Here is an 18,484-nt window from a genome sequence, read left to right on the forward strand (position 1 = left end):
AACCATACTAGCACCATTCCTTTAACTATCCGCAACCACTTGCGACAATATCTAAACAGTTTCAAATAACATCCAAATTAACAATAAATCAACCTTACCACGAACTATTTTGACAATTTCGGGAATGGTTATTGGAAAAATAACAATATGGGGAATAGGCGGTTAAGTTATGTAACCATAAAAAATCGTCGATTTTCACGAACAAAATTTTTGGTTTACTGTTTGCAAAACGATAGACATACTATCCATTTTTCGGCCAACCCATTATAGGGCAAACTGTTTTCAAACAGTAAAACTATAAATTTGAAGTGAAAACGATGAATGTTTATGTAATAATTGATTTATTGTGCCATATAGTATTTTAACCTAATATCGTATTGTTTCTTTATGCTTTTACCGTTAAAGAATAATTGATCAATAAATTTAATACGAAACAATGAAAGAAGAAAATAAGTGTAGACAAAATTCTGTTGGAATTGAATTTATACTACACTTATTTCTTGTTTCATTGTGACTTATTCAATTTAAGAAATAATTTTCATTGAAGACAAAATATTTTAAATGTTTTTTAAAGCTTAAGATTGCCTTATTCGATATTTAAAATAAAAAATTGAATCGTGGCACAATTTTGCCTTGAACAATGCTTTCGAAGCTCGCGCTCCGTTGAGGTGGTGCGATTAGTCATCGGTGATCCAGTCACTTACATTTCATATTCTGATTAAAGTCCATGAATGCAGCAATTACTTAGCTAAATAAACCTCAAAGAGATGGCTTTCTTTCAGCGCTTGCTTCTTGGATCCAGGCTGTTGTTCAGGATGGCCTACGCTTGATGCTGGTGAATGAGACTCTGGAACGTGAAGGAATCGTTATACATAATTGAAATCGGTGACATAGACAGTTTGAAACTCACTTTTGGTTTGATGTCCACGTATAGGTGATCCGGAACAATGGGTTCTCCTTGCAGCTGGTTCATTCATTGCCAAGAGTAACCAGCAGCGCCGAGTTCGGCTGTTTTTGCAGCTGCCACCAAGCCGATGACCATCTTCACATACGAAATCTGTCGAAATAAAAGCTTGGTTTAGTAACGCGTTACGAATTGATATTTATTATTACTCACCATGATAGCGCTGCTGTTCCACCGCGGCCGAATTTCATTAAAAATATTATATTAAATATTATATCATCAGTACATGGATTTGCGTTTGATTTCTGTTGCAGTGATTTTTTTTTCTTTTTTCGCTCTGAATGTTTTGATGGGTTTGACCGACAAACTTGCATGCACGCTAAAAACATACTAATGACTTTGTCACTGTTTCAAACTTCGATAAAAAAAATTAATATATAAATATTAATTTTAGTATAATCCGTGTTCTAACCGTATGATAGTAAAACATTTTTATACTCATAATTAAAAGACAAAGTACGTTCCATTATCACTTTTCCAATATCCAATTCAATTTCGTGAAAAACGAAAAACGAAACTTTTGATCATATTTTTCGTATTTTTCAATTTGAGTGAGTTAAATTTTTAAAGCGTGTGTCTTCAATATTGCTCAAACAAAAACCGGTGAATGTAACAATTTGCCAAACTGTTGGTTATAAGTTATATATAGTGAAGTGCAAATTTGAGCACAAACTATTTCACAGACGTTAATCTTATAGTGCCACTATTTCTAATGAGTCAGCATTCCGATACATTTCAACCACATCTAGACAATATTAAATATTGTCACCGTTTGGCAAAAATGACTCAAATGGCAATTTATTGTGTTAAGTTTCAGGTTCCATATTGTTCAACATATAAACAACTGTTTGTGGAACATTAACAGTATCAGTTAGCAGAAACTTACTGTTCAGACCGTAATGCAAAATGTATTTTTCTATGCGGGTACCATAATTGCTGTTAGATGCATATTGATTGATAACATTTTCATTTAGATTTACTACTATGATGCTACGTATGTATTGTTATGGGAACCCCTGGTTTCCCATTTGTATGCTATAGGTTTTACTTTTATGGTTAGAAAACTGTTGCGACTTACGTTTAGTCCCTTCACTAGGTTTTCATACAACATGTGCTGACAATCAGGCTTGGTTGGCGCGACAGGAGGTTCTAATTTAAATAAATGTTAAGATTTAGTTGAGCATTTGGATGGAGTAGGGGTCATTTGCTTACCACAGAAGGATATTTGTAAGCAGTTCTGCAGTAATTATCTTGCTATCGTAATGTATGTTTGCTTATTCTCTGGAAGATTTAGTTGTATCGTAATGCGAAACCATAAGAAAAGTATTGCAGTAAATCATAATTTCTTACCGGCTATTAAACTTAGGGATCATCAGGCTATCCCGCTGATGCTTTAACTCTATTCGTAACCTATGTAAAATAGTTCAGTGTGAATCACTTATTTGTGGCATACAATTGCTTCATTCGCTCACCTATTTTAGTAGATCAAATTCAGCTCCTACAGCACTTAACTAATTATTGTATTTAAGTTCAGTACAACTGGGATTAGATTAACACTAGCTAAGAAACTTGGGCAATGCAATTATATTCTATCACTGATGACGAATTCTGATTAGTTTTCCGCCTACCTGTTTTGTTTTGGTTCTTCCCTTCTATTCTTATCGGTACTCACCGGATCGTTGATAAGAGATGGATCATTACCACTCACCAGTAACAGCGGCGTAGCTAGGAAGTGAGTAAGGTGCGCTAGCTACGTAGTGGCTAACAGTTCTATTCATGGAAAGACTGGATTAGAAACGTTAAATACAAAGGATTTTTCGAAGAAAAGTCACAAACTGTATAATTCATAAATTCATTACTGTTATTCAACATTTTCTGCTCGTTTATTTTTTTATATTTTCTTCTGTTTGTTAACACACCGGACTTTCACAATGAGCAAAATTCCTTAACATAACTGAATAAATACCACACTCTAGCTAATTCAGGAACGATGACTTAACCTACCTAGCATAAATTACTTAGTACATAGACAACAAAACTTCACCGCAGGAAGTGGAACTTAAAGCAACGCCAACAAAATTCAGAGTTTCCATATAAGCGTATATAATTCAGGCATCGTACATGTTTGTCTTTGCGTTGAGAATTCGATAATCTCACTAGCTAACTACAACACTGAGTGTATCTAATTCGAGTTCTTGGTAGCTCCAAGGACGCTAGGGCAGTTTGACTAGTAGTTGGGATGCGTAACGAAGCGTCTCGTCATAATCTTTGATTCATTGGTTTATACAGATATTCCCTAAGGTCCCTAACGATGGTGAATGTCTTTTGTTTTTCGTTTCAGCGCGAATGCTTACGTAGGTATTCTATTCCACTACTATTACGAGAATATATCACACAATCTGTTACAAATGATATCAGTGGGTTTCTCTTTACCTTTTACTCTTTTTTATTTGCTTTCGTTTAATATGTGACTGATTATTGGGTAATGTGCGTTTCTTCAGTTTTTTTTTTCTTTTAGGGACACTAAAAGCTTAGAATTTGATAGAGGTATAGGCTATAGTAATGCGCTTCGATTAAAAGATGTAGTTTATAATGTAACTTTTTTTTTTCGTATTGTTAGAGTCAATACTGGATTAGAAGCAATAGGCAGTAGTGGAAAACACGTACATCAATATTAAAGTAAACGTGGTCAAACATTCGGGAAGCCACATCTCAGTTCCGATATAGATAAGAAGACGCAATGATTAACAAGGAGGCGATAGTATGAAAACGTCAAACCGAACAAAATGACGTGAGCGCTTTAAGGGACTGAAAAACACCTACCGAATATTCAAATCAGTTATAGAAAATGTGATCGATGTATTGTGAAGTAAGTGTTGCGTCTTTTTATCTGTGGTTCCGTTATCAAGAAATCTTTAAAGATGATTGATCGTTTTATGAACAATGCTATATGGACAACATTTAACAGATTGTATAGTAGAGCATCTCCTGGTAACCTTTGCAGGTGAAATCGACTGAGTTTGGGTGGGTAGACCTTTAAGTATATGGCTAGCTTCTGTTGGTTTCTTGTTGGTAAGGTGATTATAAAACGAAGCCAAACCTCAAATTTTCAAGAGCACAAGACTTGAGAACCAAACAGCGCTCCGCGTTAAAAATCTATCCCATTGGTCACCACCAGCAAACAAGCAAGTTGATTGGTTTTCTACGCGATCTGTTGTCAGATACTCTCGTCTTGTGCACTTGAAAATTCAAAGTTTGGCTTCGTTTTATAATCACCTTAAGTGCATAACGAGGAACTGTTCACAAAACGTGCGAAAGCGAATATAGTGTTTCTGACTGTTTCGAGCTATATTAATGACCATAGTCAGTGTCGGGAAACGAAGCTATAAAACTTATTTGCTGTGTTGCACACCTCAAAATAACAAGTTTTTCCTTTGGGTTTTACTTTTTTAAGTAGAATTTTTGTTGAATGTGAAGCACGAATCAAGGCAACAACTGTTAGTAACAGTTCCAAAACCTTAATAAAACTGGTAAGTTAAATAAAAGGGGCTTCCTCACAAATATAAGTATCTTGAATTTAGTTTTTCAGTATTTTCGAAGAAATCGAGGGTGCTGTCATTGTTTTTTGCTCATTCACACTTTTAGAAACTGTTTCGAAGTCGTTGTTATACAAACTTCTCTTAGATTACAACTTATTTTTACCAAACACTCAAACTTCATAAACGTTCTTCATTTCTAAACATAATATAGGCCACAATGACCATAAAAGTAAGCACTTCCTTATTTTATAACAATACTGAGTCATGTTTAACTGTTATTGCATAAATTATTTGGTGTCAATCCTTATGAATCGAGATGATAGCTGGGAGAATAGAGACAAGTGCTAAATGTACTATTGGTAAAATGAGAAGATTAAGTTTACTGGTGAACTGACTAAATGTAAAGTATAGAGTACCGAAATGAATAAGCAATCTCTTGTATAAGTTTTTTTTTTTTTTTTTTTTTTTAAATCTTTATTTGAGTGTATTTTAACGCACGAGGGCTAGTTCTACACTCTCTTGTATAAGTTTGCTAATTATTTTTTTCGTATTTCTTTCATTAGCTGAATTCCTATAAAAATGTGTCATCTTAGAACTTCGGGAAAGATATTCAGTAATTAAGAAAATCTATATAAATAAAAATGTAGTGGTGTTTGTATGTCACGAAATGGCTTGAGAACGGGACAACCGATTTACACAATTCTTTCACTGTTATTTTCTTGAAGGGTTCCGACGTGTTCGTGTGACGAAAAAGTTTGGGAAAGTTTTCGGAAAATTTGGTAAAACAGGAGAGTACTAATATGTCATTTTGTATGAGAGGTTTCATGACATTTTTCAACAGCCTACTTGATGGCAAGACGAAGTTAAAAATAAATAAAGACATCGAGAAAGCTTTTTTAGGATTTTTTTTTCAAATTTTTATGACCTCAACCCTTTTTTCCACAACTGTCTCTTTACGCAAAAATCGTTTTTATAAAAAAAGGCTTTAACAAACAATGTTGCAAATCAGCTGAATTTTTAGTTATTTTACAATAATGAATTGATTGTGTATCAATAGTTCAATTATTGAAACAGTTACTTGACTTTTGGATTATTCTGATGAGTATAGAATGAAGGGGCCCAGATAGCCGTAGCGGTAAACGCGCAGCTATTCAGCATGCTGAGGGTCGTGGGTTCGAATCCCGCTGGTCGAGGGACTTTTCGTAAAGGAAATTTTCTCGATTCCCAGGGCATAGAGTATCTTCGTACCTGCCACGCGATATACACATGCAAAAATGGTCAATCGGCAAAGAAAGCTCTCAGTTAATAACTGTGGAAGTGCTCATAAGAACACTAATCTGAGAAGCAGGCTTTGTCCCAGTTGGGACGTAACGCCAGAAAGAAGAAGATAGAATCATATTCCAGTAACTATTGCATAGTATTCATATGATTTAGTTTGTCTCGAGTTCGTCGACAATCAATGAAATTCTGAAGCTACCATGGCACTATGGGACAGGGACGCAATCTGGCGGGACAAAATTAATAACTCGGTAACGAAGCGTTTCCGGTATTTGGTGTCTTCGGCAAAGTTTTTTGTTACAACGAGGACCATCTACTGAAATAAACGGATAGTTCGTAAATCGTCCGCATAAGTGGCGCCACAATCTAACTTTTTACTGTGACGTTCTAGAGACTTGGCATGTTCGGCAAAGTTGTTCATTTTGATAAAATAAACAACTCTCTCGAAGACGTCAAAATTCCACAGCCTACTGTTTTCAAGTTATTGGCGAAATTAGAGAAAATTAGTGAAAAAACTATTTTTTTCACCGAATTCAACATTTTCCTAAGAACCATGTCATATAATATTTTTTTGCTGATAAAAATAAAACAAACGCAAGCTCTGGTGGAAAAATTTTAATAATATGACGCATAAAAATTAAGAAGTTATGAAAAAACCTGAAAAATAGAGCATTTTTTGAACCTTAATATCTCTAAAAGCGCAAAAAATCGCAAGCTCAAATTTTCAGGCAACATAGAGCAATACTTGATGAAACGGATGTCAAAATTCCAGAGAGGTATATTTTGGTGTTTTTGAGATCTATCATTTTTTTACAATGTTTTTCTCCAATACAGTTAATTTCCATGAGGAATCTGAAGGGACGATCGCCTTCAAGAAATTACGAGTCGTGGAACAAAAACTTTCAGAAAACTGTTTAAAAAAGCCATCATAGTAGCCATGAAATTCAGTTTAAGAGCAGTTCCTTGAGTTGATATCGAGTAATGTAGATGAAAGTGTAGATTAAAACTGGGTACATAATTGTTTTTCTTCAATAATTCAAATGATATAGTATGCCATGAAAGACTTGATCATGTGTCAGTTAATTGTTGTCATCATGGTTCGAGGTGAGCAATTTATTTTGTGAATGTGTTACTTTTAACACGGAAAATCAAATTTTAAAGCATATTCATGTCATTATCTCTAAATACTAAAATTTCAGAGCGCACGATCTCTTGTCCGGAGCTTGTAGATTTGTTTTAAAGCGGAAAGAGCGTTGATTCTTGGATGTTTCGAAACAGAGGATGCAGATCAAAGGTATCAATTTAGAGATTCCTTCGATTTTGAGAACCGTTTGGTTGTTTAACCTTAAATATGTGTTTAATGACCGGATTTGCTTAAATTTTGAGATTCCGGAAAACTGTGACAACGAATTCGAGATGAAATCCAAAGCCAGCTTGTACTGTGAGCAGATATGATAATTTCATGAAATAATAAAATATATTTTTCCGATAATTTAAACATACACTTAAATATTTGCCATGACAATATTAATCGCGTAATGGAAAAGAAACCGTAAAAAAATTGAAAAATCTAAAAAAAACACCAAAATATACCTCTCTGGAATTTTGACATCCGTTTCATCAAGTATTGCTCTATGTTGCCTGAAAATCTGAGCTTGCGATTTTTTGCGCTTTTGGAGATATTAAGGTTTAAAAATTGCTCTATTTTTTAAGTTTTTTCACTATTTCTTAGGTTTTATGCGTCGTATTATTATTTTTTTTCCACCAGAGCTTGCGTTCGTTGTATGTTTATCAGCAAAAAATATTATATGACATGGTTCTTAAGAAAAATATCAAATTCGGTGAAAAAAATCGTTTTTTCACTAATTTTCTCCAATTTTGCCAATAACTCGAAAACAGTAGGCTGTGGAATTTTGACGTCTTCGAGAGAGTTGTTTATTTTATCAAAATGAACAACTTTGCCGAACATGCCAAGTCTCTAGAACGTCAAAGTGAAAAGTTAGATGGTGGCGCCACCTATGCGGACGATTTACGAACTATCCGTTTATGTCAGTAGATGGTCCTCGTTGTTACAAAAAACTTTGCCGAAGACACCAAATACCGGAAACGCTTCGTTACCGAGTTATTAATTTTGTCCCGTCAGATTGCGTCCCTGGCCCATAGTGCATGGGAAAGAGCAAATTAAGATTCAGGATATCGAATAGAACTTAAGGAATAGCCTAATTGCTTTCTGCAAATATTTTTCAATACATTCTTCTAATGATTTCTCCTGAAATCCTTCCAGGAGTTCCTTCAGCAATTGCACCGTGATTTTATCAAGACACTCCTACAGGAGTTTTTTCTTTGATTCTTCCAAGAACTCATCCACAATTTCTTCTGGAATTCTTCCAGAGATTCCTTTAGGAATTTCTCCAAGAATTCCTCTAAGGCTATCTCGAGGATTTTTTCAATGTTTGGTTAGCAGTTTTTCCAGAAATTTCTCATTAGATTTCTCTAGGAATTTCTTCAAGAAGACCTCCAGGTATTTTTATAGGGATTCCTCCAGAGATTCCACAAGGATTTTTTCCAGATATTACTGGAGGAAACCATTAAAGAATTCTTACAGAATTATTTTTATTAATTCATATAGATGGAGATTCCTCCAAGAATCCCTATAGATTTCATCAGAAGTTTCGTCAAAGGAATGCTTACTGGAATCATTAAGATTCAGAAAATCGAATAGAACTTAAAGAATTCCTCAATTGATTTCTCCAAGTATTGTTCAAGGAATTCTTCATAGGATTTCTCCAGGAATTCCTTCAGCAATTTCACCGTGATTTTATCAATACACTCCTCTAGGAGTTTTTTTTTATTTTCAAGGATTCCTCCAGGAACTCATCCAATTTCTCAGGAGTTTCATAAAAGATTGCTCCAGGAATTTCTCCAGAAATTACACTAGGGATATCTTTGGAATTTCTTCAAAGATTGGTTATCAGTTTCTCTAGGAATTTCTCTATAAATCTCCTCTAGAAGTTTCATCAATGAGTCCTCCAGATATCTCTCCAGAAATATTTCAAGCAATTCCTCCAGAGATTCCACAAGGAAATCCGTCTAAGAATTCTTTTACGAATTTCGTCATTAATTCATATAAATAAAGATTGCTCCAGGAAATTCTATAAATTTGCTGAGAAGTTTCTTAAAGGTATGCCTCCTGGGATTCCTCCATGAATTCTTCCAAGGATATCATTAACATTCAGAATATCGAACTTAAGGAAATCCTCAATTGATTTCTCGATTGACTCCTCCAGGATTTTTTTTTTTGAAGGATTCCTCCAAGAACTCATCCACACTTTCTGCTGAAATTCCTTCAAAAGTGTTACCGAAGATTTCTTCAAGAATTTCTCCAGGAGTCCCATAAAAGATTCATCCAGGAATTTCAGCAGAAATTCCCCTAGGGATATCTCCAGTAATGTCTTCAAGGTTAGTTAGCAGCTTCTCCAGGAATTTCTCCTTAGATTCCTCTAGAAATTTCTTCAAGGATTGCTACTTTCTCACCTGGAATTGCTGAAAAAATCCCTTAGAGAATTCTTACAGGAGTTTCTACATTAATACATTCTACATTGTAGATATAGATTCCTCCAGGAAATTTTATAGATTTTTTCAGAAGTTTTTTCAAACCTCCTGGGATTTCCCAATTAAGATTCAGAATATCGAATGGAACTTATCAAGAAATTCCTCAACTGGTTTCTATAAGTATTTTTCAAGGAATTCTTCAAATGATTTCTCCAAAAATTTCTTCAGCATTTTCACCGGAATCGTATCAAGACACTCTGTCAGGAGTTTTTTTTCGTTTTTCAAGGATTCCTCCAAGAATCTATCCACAATTTCTTCTGAAATTTCTTCAGGAGTTCTATAAAAGATTCCTTAAGGAATTTTCCGGTAATTCCCACAGGGATATCTTCAAGAATCTCTTCAAACATTAGTTAGCAGTTTCTTCAGGAATTTCTACATAGATTCCTTTAGAAATTTCTGCAAGAAGTCCTCCAGGGATTTCTCCAAAAATGTCTCTAGATGTTCCTTCAGATATTCCAGCTGGAATTTTTCCAGAGATTGCTGGAGAAATCCTTCATAGAATTCTTACAGGAAATTCTTCATTAATTCCTATGGATAGAGATATCTCCAGGGAACCTTATAGATTTCTTCAAAAGCTTCTTCCAGGGATGCCTCCTGGGATTTCTCCACGAATTGCTCCAAGGATATCATTATGATTCAGAATATCGAGTAGAACTTATTTAGGAATTCCTTAATTGCTTTCTCCAAGTATTTTTCAAGGAATTCTTCAAAGAATATCTCCTGGAACCCTCCAGGAATTCCTTCATCAATTTAACCATGATTTTTCCAAGACATTCCTCCAGGAGTTTTTAAGACTCCTCCAAGAACACACCAACATTTTCTTCTGGAATTTCTCCAAAGATTTCTTCAGGAGTGTCATCAAAGATTCCTTCTGGAATTTCTACAGGAATGCTTTTAGGAATATCTCCAGGAATTTCTTCAAAGATTGGTCCTCTAGAAGTTTCTTCAAGAAGTCGTTCAGGTTTTTCTCCAGAAATTTCTCAAGGGATTCCTCCTGAGATTCCACCAGGATTTTCTTTCCAGAAATTGGTGGAGAAGTCTTTTAAAGAATTCTTCAATGATTTTTTTCAAAAATTCCTATAGAGATTCCTCCTGAAAATCCTATAGATTTCTTCAAAAGTTTCTTCAAGGGATGCCTCCTGGGATTTCTACATCAATTTCTCCAAGGATATCGTTAAGATTTTTGATATTGAATAGAACTTTAGGAACACTCCATGAATTCCTTGAGCAATTTCACTGTGATTTTAACAAGACACTTCTCCAAAAGATTTTCTCAAGAATTTCTCTAAGAATTCATCCACAAATTCTTCTGGAATTTCTCCAGAGATTCCTTCTGAAGTTTCATCAAGAATTCCTTAAGGAATTACTACAGGAACTCCTTTAGGGATATCTCCAGGATAGCAGTTCCTCTAGAAATTCCTCTAGGGGGGTGAGACATTTCGCATAAAGGTGTTTCGCATGCGGACGTTTGGCATAATGAACATTTGGCATAATTAGAATTATATGAAATCTTTGAAATGCTACCCAGGGATGGGGTCCGACTCAAATCTCTTTCGGTGCTACACGGGCTGCTGCGAAATAGCACCCTAAATTAGAAGGAGACGTGCACGAGTATTTTTTTCTGTGCTGCACCCTGGCAGTGCTGACTCGCAATGTGCTTTGGGCTGCGTGGTATCGGGTTGTCTCATTTCCACTCGTTGCATTTCGTATACGCGTAAAAAATTCCACTTGAATTCATTTCATTAATAGATATGTAAATATATATATATATATATATATATATATATATATATATATATATATATATATATATATATATATATATATATATATATATATATATATATATATATATATATATATATATATATATATATATATATATATATATATATATATATATATATATATATATATATATATATATATATATATATATATATATATATATATATATATATATATATATATATATATATATATATATATATATATATATATATATATATATGTGACTCAAAACTCTTAAACACGATGCACATTATTCATCACCGCCTTATGTTTCTGACTTTACCAAATATATTAAGATCCACAACTAAAGTTTTTGAAAAGCACTTATTAAGCTTGTCCGCTTTGTTGTTGAAAATTTTCCTAGAGTGATTTTTTTTTTTGCTTTCCCGAAATAGATTGAAGGAGTAGAGATTGTGTTTTGCTTCGTCTCGCACAAAACCGAATTGCCTCCTGCACCTTGCTTTGAGTTCACTCGCAAATAATGGGAGACGCACAATACATTTCTGAGCGACTTGCAGATTCTTGACACAGCACTGTGTTTTCAGACATTCCCTGATGCTACCTATTCTTGTATAAAACTGGTTAATGCGAAACGTCTTTATGCGAAATAGGTCACCCCCTTGGTTTAGTAGTTTCTTCTGGGATTCCACCACATTTTTATTTTCTTGAAATTGCTGGAGAAAACTAACAGGATTTTTTTTTTCATAAATTCCTATAGGTTCTTCCAGGAATTATATTACATAATTTCAACATTTTTTTTTTCAAGGGATGCCTTTTGAGATTTCTCAAAGATATACTTCTCAAAGAATAACTCAATTTCTCAAAGAATAACTTTCTCAAAGAAGATTTCTCAAAGAATAACTTCAACAATTCCTACAGTAATTTCTTTAGAAATTTCTACAAACTCATTAACGCCTAATGATCTACTTTTAATCAGTTGAATACACAAAGACAAAATGGATGAATGATATCTTCGGAAAAGTTGTGAAAGAGCAGTCTGATGACAGAATTTTCAAATTCAGATTTCCACTAGATAAAATATTTCAATTTTTTAGCTGTTTTGTCAGCAGCTCTTGTCGGCATCACCACGCTAGTGGGGTTCCAAGGATTGTAGTGTGGATCGCAGGATTTCAGTGTGAACTCTGGGATTGTAATAAGGATCGCAGAATGTCAGTGTCGATCCTGGGATTCCAGTGTGGATTCAGAATTCAGCCTGTTCTGACTTTAAAGACTTATAAGATTGATGTTTCTTGGCCGTCTTACCATCGTTAAGATTTAGAATATCGAATAGAACTTAAAGAATACCTCAATTGATTTCTCCAAACGTTTTCAAAGAATACTTTTAAGGTTTTCTCCTACAATTTCTCCAGAAATTCCTTCAGCTATTTCAAAGGGATTTTATCAAGATACTTTCCAGAAGTTTTTTCAAGGATTTCTCCAAGAACTCATCCAGAATTTCTCCAGAGATTCTACAGACTCCTCCAGAGATTCTACAAAGATTATTTTCCAGAAAAAAAATCTTACAGTATATTCTTCATTAATTCCTATAGATAGAGATCCCTCCAGAAAATCATAAAGATTCCTTCAGAAGATTCTCTAAGGGAAGCCTCCTGGAATTCCTGCAAGGATATCATTACGATTCAAATATCGAATAGAGCTTTAGGAATTCCTCGACTGATTTCTTCAAATATTTTTCAAGGAATACTTCAAAGGATTTCCACTGGAATTCCTCCAGCAACTTCACCGTGATTATATAAAGACACACCTCCAGGAGTTTTCTTAACGATTCCTACAAGAACTGATACACAATTTCTTCTGGAATTTCTCCAGAGATTCCTTCAGAAGTTTCATCAAAGCAATTTCTTCGAAAATTGGTTAGCAGTTTCTCCAGGAAATTCGCTATAAGTTCCTCTAGGAGTTTCTTCTTGGATGCTTCCAAGGATTTCTCCAGAAATTTCTTTGGAGATTTCTCCGGAGATTCCACCAGATTTTTTCCCAGAAAATGCTGGAAAAAAATCCTAAAATATTGCTTACAAGAATTTTTTTTCAATAATTCCTATAGAGATTCCTCCACGAAATGCTATAAATTTTGTTCAGATGTTTCTTCAAAGGATTCCTCCTGGGATTTCTCTATGAATTCCTCCAAGGATATCATTAAGATCCAGTATATCCAATAGAACTTGAGGAATTTCTCAATTGATTTCGTCCAGTAATTTTCAAGGATTTCTTCTGAAATTCCTCCAGAAATCCCTTTTATAATGTCACCGCAATTTTATCAGGACACTCCTCCAGGAATTTTTTAAAAGATTTCTGCAAGAATTCATTCACATGTTTTATGGAATTCTTCCATAGATTCCTTTAGAATTTCTAGAGATATCTCCTGGATTTTTTTTCATAGATTGGTCCAGGAATTTCTCGATAGATTCGTCTGGAAGTAAAAGAATTCTAAGATGAATTAAAAGATGAATTAGTTCTTTAGAAATTCTTCATCAATTCCTATAGACAGAGATTCATCCTGGAACTCCTATAGATTTCTTCAGAAGTTTCTCTAAGGAAAGCTTCCTGCGATTTCTCCATGATTCCCTCAAAAAAAGATTAATTGATTCCCCAAGTATTTTTCAAGGAATTCATCAAAGGATTTCTTCTGAAATAATTCGTAGTTGCTACTCCGTGATCCGCGGCGCTTTTTCAATTCACTACTCCACCGAAGCGCGACATGTTTGATCCTGCCCTCACAAAGAGTTCTTCAAGCGTTTGCTAGAATAAGGGCGTAAGTCGCATCATCGATTTCTCTTCATCGATACTCTCTTCCGTTAATAAAGGTGACAAGACACAAGTTTGTCACCATTTTTTGATTTCAGGACGCAAGGTTGCATCGTTGCCTAGCGTTCTGAAGTGAAAAAATGCTAACAAACCCGCATCTTGTCACCTTTATTGACAGAAGAGAGGATCGATGAAGACTTACGCCCTTATTCTAGCACACGCTTGTCTTTAGGAATTCCTCTGAACATTCCTATGGGAATATTCTTGGAAATTTTTCAAGAGATTTCTTTAAAGATTGGTTTAAGGATTTCCTTAGCAGTTTTTCCAACGGTTCCTCCAGAGATTCATTCAGGAGTTTCTTCCAAGAATTTCTCTATAGTTTTCTCTAGGAATTCCCCGAGTGAATACTCCATAGATTCCGCGACTAATTCCTCTAGAAATTGCAGTGAAAATCCTTTTACGAATTGGTGCAGTAATTTCTCAAGAAATTCCTAAAGGTATTTCTTCACAAATTCCTCCAGATTTCTCCAGAGATTCGTTTAGAAGTAGTTCATAAGGCATTCTTCCAGGGAAAATACCCAGTATTTTTTTCTAGGGATTCCACCAGACCAGATTCCGCGACTGATTCCTCTCCAAATTTCAGGAAAAAATCCCTTTAACAATTATTGCAGTAATTTATCCAGAAATGTCTATTGATTCCTCCAGGAATATCTGCAGATTTGTCCAGGGATTCCTCCAGAGATCGCTCCAGGAGTTTCTTCCAGTTGATTTTCTAGGGATTCCACGAGTAATTCTTCCAGAGATTCCGCGTCGAAGTAAAAGGATTTCTTCATGAATTTCAAGGATATCTTCCGGGATTTCTTCAAAGACTTCTTCAGACATTCCCACAGAAATTTTTCCATCATAAACGTGGAAGTTTTCTAGAAAAACCTTCAGAGATTCTTTAAAGAATTCCTCGTAGAATTTAATAGTATTATTTAATAATTCCTTCAGTAATTTCTCTTTCCATTTCTCCATTCCATTCCTCAAAGGATTCTACGAGGTATTCCTGTTAGAATAATCCTTGAAACCTTTGGAGAAAACCCTAGAGAAATTTCTGATTCCTGGAAAATCCTTGGCTAATCTTTGGAGGAAACCCTGAAAGAAGTCCTGGTGATAGCCCTGGTGGAACCTTAAGAGGAATCAATCCCGTAGAGTCCGGGAGTCCCGTGAGAGTGGTTAATTCATACATTTGATAGAGCCATATCATGCGACACATCAAACTTTTTGAATTTTCGTAGAGAATTCGTCAGAGATGGCTTTGGTTATATGAAATAATATTTGCCACCTAGTGGTGCCACAATATTGTCCGGTGGTCAAATCAAAGAATGATCTCCGAATATGGTTCCTATCTATACTCTTTTGCCACACCCATTTTTTCCGTTGAATTTCGCATAATTTTACTAAGATTTGCATGGCTGAAATGTTTAGCAAAAATTTGCTGAATTTTTCAACCACAGAAAACTATAGCGAGTATCGAACTGTAGGATCCGTCTCTCAAATTTAAAGCAAGACATTGAATATCCCATATGCACATTTCTATACTAAGATGCTTTAACATAGTTGTTGAACACATAAGTACACACTTTAGCAAATAATTGACTAGAATAGATATTGAAATCTGTAATCATATAAACAGCATTCAGAATTTAAGGCAGTAAATAGCACTTGTCGCCGAAGTATAACTCAAATAGAGATTAATGTTAATTATCATTTATTTAGGTACTATTGAAAAGTAAAATAATTGCTCTTCACCGAAAGCAATTTCGGTGGGACAGTCGTGTGAGTTTCCGATTGCTTCGCGTGTAACAAAATTAAAACTTCTTCCATGGATTTAATTAAACCGTCCTAAATGAGAATATTATGACTGAACAAATTGCTACAATATAATTGCAACAATGCGTAGCAATCACTGTCGTTTCGCTTTTCCTCTTTTCAAAATAGCATTTTTTGGGGTCATTCGTCCAATTGGATCTTATCATTGACAGCTTTTCAATGATTAACTTGAACCTCGTAACATACCGCGTACATCTAAGTCTTTTGTTTCCCTAAAACGTTTCTCGACAGTTCCGTCTCGTATTTTTTTTTCTCAAGCGTATCTTATTCGATTTGTTCAGCGGCTTCTGCTCTTCTTCGTATTGTTAATATTTAAACTACTAATTACCCTACTGGTTAGAGTGAGAATGCGTTGTCTTTGACTTGGCAGGCGTAATGCTTTCGATACGCTGTTAAACAATTTTGCTAAAATTCGAGCGCATAAAACAGCCCTTAAAATGAACTCTCGATCGGTTCTCGATCTATCTACATACGAAACTTAAAATACCCTATTCAACTAAGGTAGATCTTTTAGACATACCTACAAAACTGAAAGGCACCACTCATACCTTTCGATGGTGTTTGGGTGTGCGGCTGGGCTTCGGAACGGTTCCGGTGTCCTTGCGTTTCGGCGATTCGTCCGCGGTCACTTTCTCCGCATCATCCCGATCGTGACCATTGATCACCAGCACCGTTTTGAATACTATCGCTACTGGTGTTCGTGCCGGTACTGTTACCACTATCTTCTATACTCACATTTCCGCTTTCATCAGTCCTCTTCTGATTGGTGTCATCCAATTGCTTCTTCTGTGACGATCGCTTCGCGCGTGTCGTTTTCTTGTGATCGTTTGAATCACTCGTACCGTTCAACGCTCCGATCAACGACAGGAACAGTTCGCTCTCGTCGTTGCTTCCGTCGATCGAATGTTGTTCTCGAACGTCCTTAGCCAGTACTCCACTGCCAACAGCTTCCGATAGCTGTCGTCGTCGTACAGGAAGTGGCTCTCCAGTATCACAAAGGCGTGCTTGATCATCGATCGGGTTAGATCGATCGTTCGGTGCACCTGCCGCATGTCCACCCCGAGAAACCTGAAAAAATGAATACTGTGGAGAACGATCAATAGCTTCGCTTGGGCTTGTGATATTGGACCGACGGGACATACTTGGCCGGGAGCATGTACTTGACGACCCGGCGCACGATCAGCTCATACTCGTTTGCCACCAAGACGCTCATTTCCGGGAACAGCGTGTCGATGATGGCTTTGCAGCGTTTCTCCAGGATGAACACTCCGTCGATGGAGTCCCGGATTACTGTATGGGGAGAGAAGAAGGGGAAAAATGTCGCAAACGATTTGGATGCAGAATCTAGTGGAGGAAATGAAGACGCAATGGATTTTACTCATTTGATTCAAAAGCATTAAAACGAGCTCACCACTTAATTTTACACCAACTTTCTAAGTTATTGTCTGTTTCATTGACAACGAAACGCGCCGCCAACTTTCAAACAGACCGAAAAAATCGTCGCCAACAAACAAATCAAAGGCGGTGATTTGCCGTTATGTTGGTAAGACTGGCAAAACGTGTAATTCGCAGCGGCTTGTTTGGCTGTCGACGATTACAAATCATAAGGTGCAAAATTTACAATATAGTACACAACATTAAAATTCCTATAACACTTACCTTCATCCGCAAAACACGACAGCTGCTCCTTGAGATTGTTGTACAGCGGGATGTTGGTCGCGTCGACAAACACCATTCAGCCAGATCCGCTCGAAGAACATTGAGCAACTCCACTTTGCGCTTGCCGGAAGCGGTGGCCGTCTGTAGGCCCCCAGCCGTTCGGCCCAAGCATCGACAGTGGGAATCAACTGCGGCAAATGGTTCCGCGACAGGCTGGACTCGATGCTCTGCAACTGGTGGATCAGGAGTTCCATTTCCGCGCGTTTGTTCCCGCACCTGGAGACACTGCGGAACAGGTGTGCGGTGCCGTCGCCGTTGAACATGCAGTCCTCACATTTGACGCGTTGGTAACGAGTCTGAGGGGGATAGAAGAATGTTACGTTTGTTAAAGATCGCTTTAAGGGGGAGATTAGTACGAACCCAATGGTCTTCAATTTGGCCACATTCGTAGCAATCACAGTTGATGTAGATCTTCCGCAGATATTCACGGCGCTTCTCCCCGGGAGCGTTTTTGTAGTACGGACCGTGGTTGATCGTGAGTTCTTCGCCTTCGCTGATGTTGCGACGGGCCCGAGCCACAAACAGCCCGTTGGAGATCATGCTGAGGGGATGCAAAACTTTTAAAGTACCATTCAAAGGTGTAAACGAATGACTGTGCAATGGGGTACGGCTTACGACTCAAAAGTTCTCAAAACCAACAGTTTTGGTTTTGAGAAATTTGGTATTTCATTATTGAGTTATTTGATTCAACGCCATTTCACATAATGGACATTTGGTATAACAGAATTATATACTCTCTTCCAAAATATACCTGTTCTTGATAAAAAAAACACAGCCATACCTCCATATAACGTAACCTCTTTATAACGTAACTCGATGTAACGAATTTCTACATCGATATAACGTGACTTTTTTTGGCTCCCATTTATGCTTCCAAAAATTGAAAATATGTTTTATGAACTGCAATAAACATTATTGAAGATTGAAACACCAACCAAAACTA

The 18,484-nt window shown here is 36.1% G+C and overlaps 2 protein-coding genes and 1 long non-coding RNA gene across 4 annotated transcripts; all 3 read right to left on the bottom strand.

The window, feature by feature from the left end:
• Positions 1 to 317: 317 nt before the first annotated feature.
• On the bottom strand, positions 318 to 2,734 carry LOC5567348. Of its 2 annotated transcripts, none has more exons than XR_002502857.1 (7): positions 2,437 to 2,734; positions 2,315 to 2,374; positions 2,177 to 2,245; positions 2,043 to 2,113; positions 1,118 to 1,127; positions 911 to 1,057; positions 318 to 847 (listed from the first exon to the last, which is right to left on the bottom strand). It is a non-coding gene; the product is annotated as an uncharacterized LOC5567348 (long non-coding RNA). The 2 variants fall into 2 exon arrangements; XR_002502858.1 differs by having other exon boundaries at positions 1,118 to 1,130.
• Positions 2,735 to 16,603: 13,869 nt separating this feature from the next.
• On the bottom strand, positions 16,604 to 17,557 carry LOC110680393. The gene is made up of 3 exons (XM_021856201.1): positions 17,482 to 17,557; positions 16,965 to 17,112; positions 16,604 to 16,890 (listed from the first exon to the last, which is right to left on the bottom strand). Exons 1-3 carry the CDS (start codon positions 17,555 to 17,557, stop codon positions 16,680 to 16,682), a joined length of 435 nt encoding a protein of 144 aa, XP_021711893.1. The 3' UTR covers positions 16,604 to 16,679.
• Positions 17,558 to 18,101, bottom strand: LOC110680392. The gene is made up of 3 exons (XM_021856200.1): positions 17,902 to 18,101; positions 17,638 to 17,837; positions 17,558 to 17,570 (listed from the first exon to the last, which is right to left on the bottom strand). Exons 1-3 carry the CDS (start codon positions 18,079 to 18,081, stop codon positions 17,558 to 17,560), a joined length of 393 nt encoding a protein of 130 aa, XP_021711892.1. The 5' UTR covers positions 18,082 to 18,101.
• Between the last annotated feature and the right edge of the window lie 383 nt (positions 18,102 to 18,484).

This window comes from Aedes aegypti, unplaced genomic scaffold, assembly GCF_002204515.2.
Source record: "Aedes aegypti strain LVP_AGWG unplaced genomic scaffold, AaegL5.0 Primary Assembly AGWG_AaegL5_hic_scaff_1287_PBJ_arrow, whole genome shotgun sequence".
Lineage (NCBI taxonomy): Eukaryota > Metazoa > Arthropoda > Insecta > Diptera > Culicidae > Aedes > Aedes aegypti.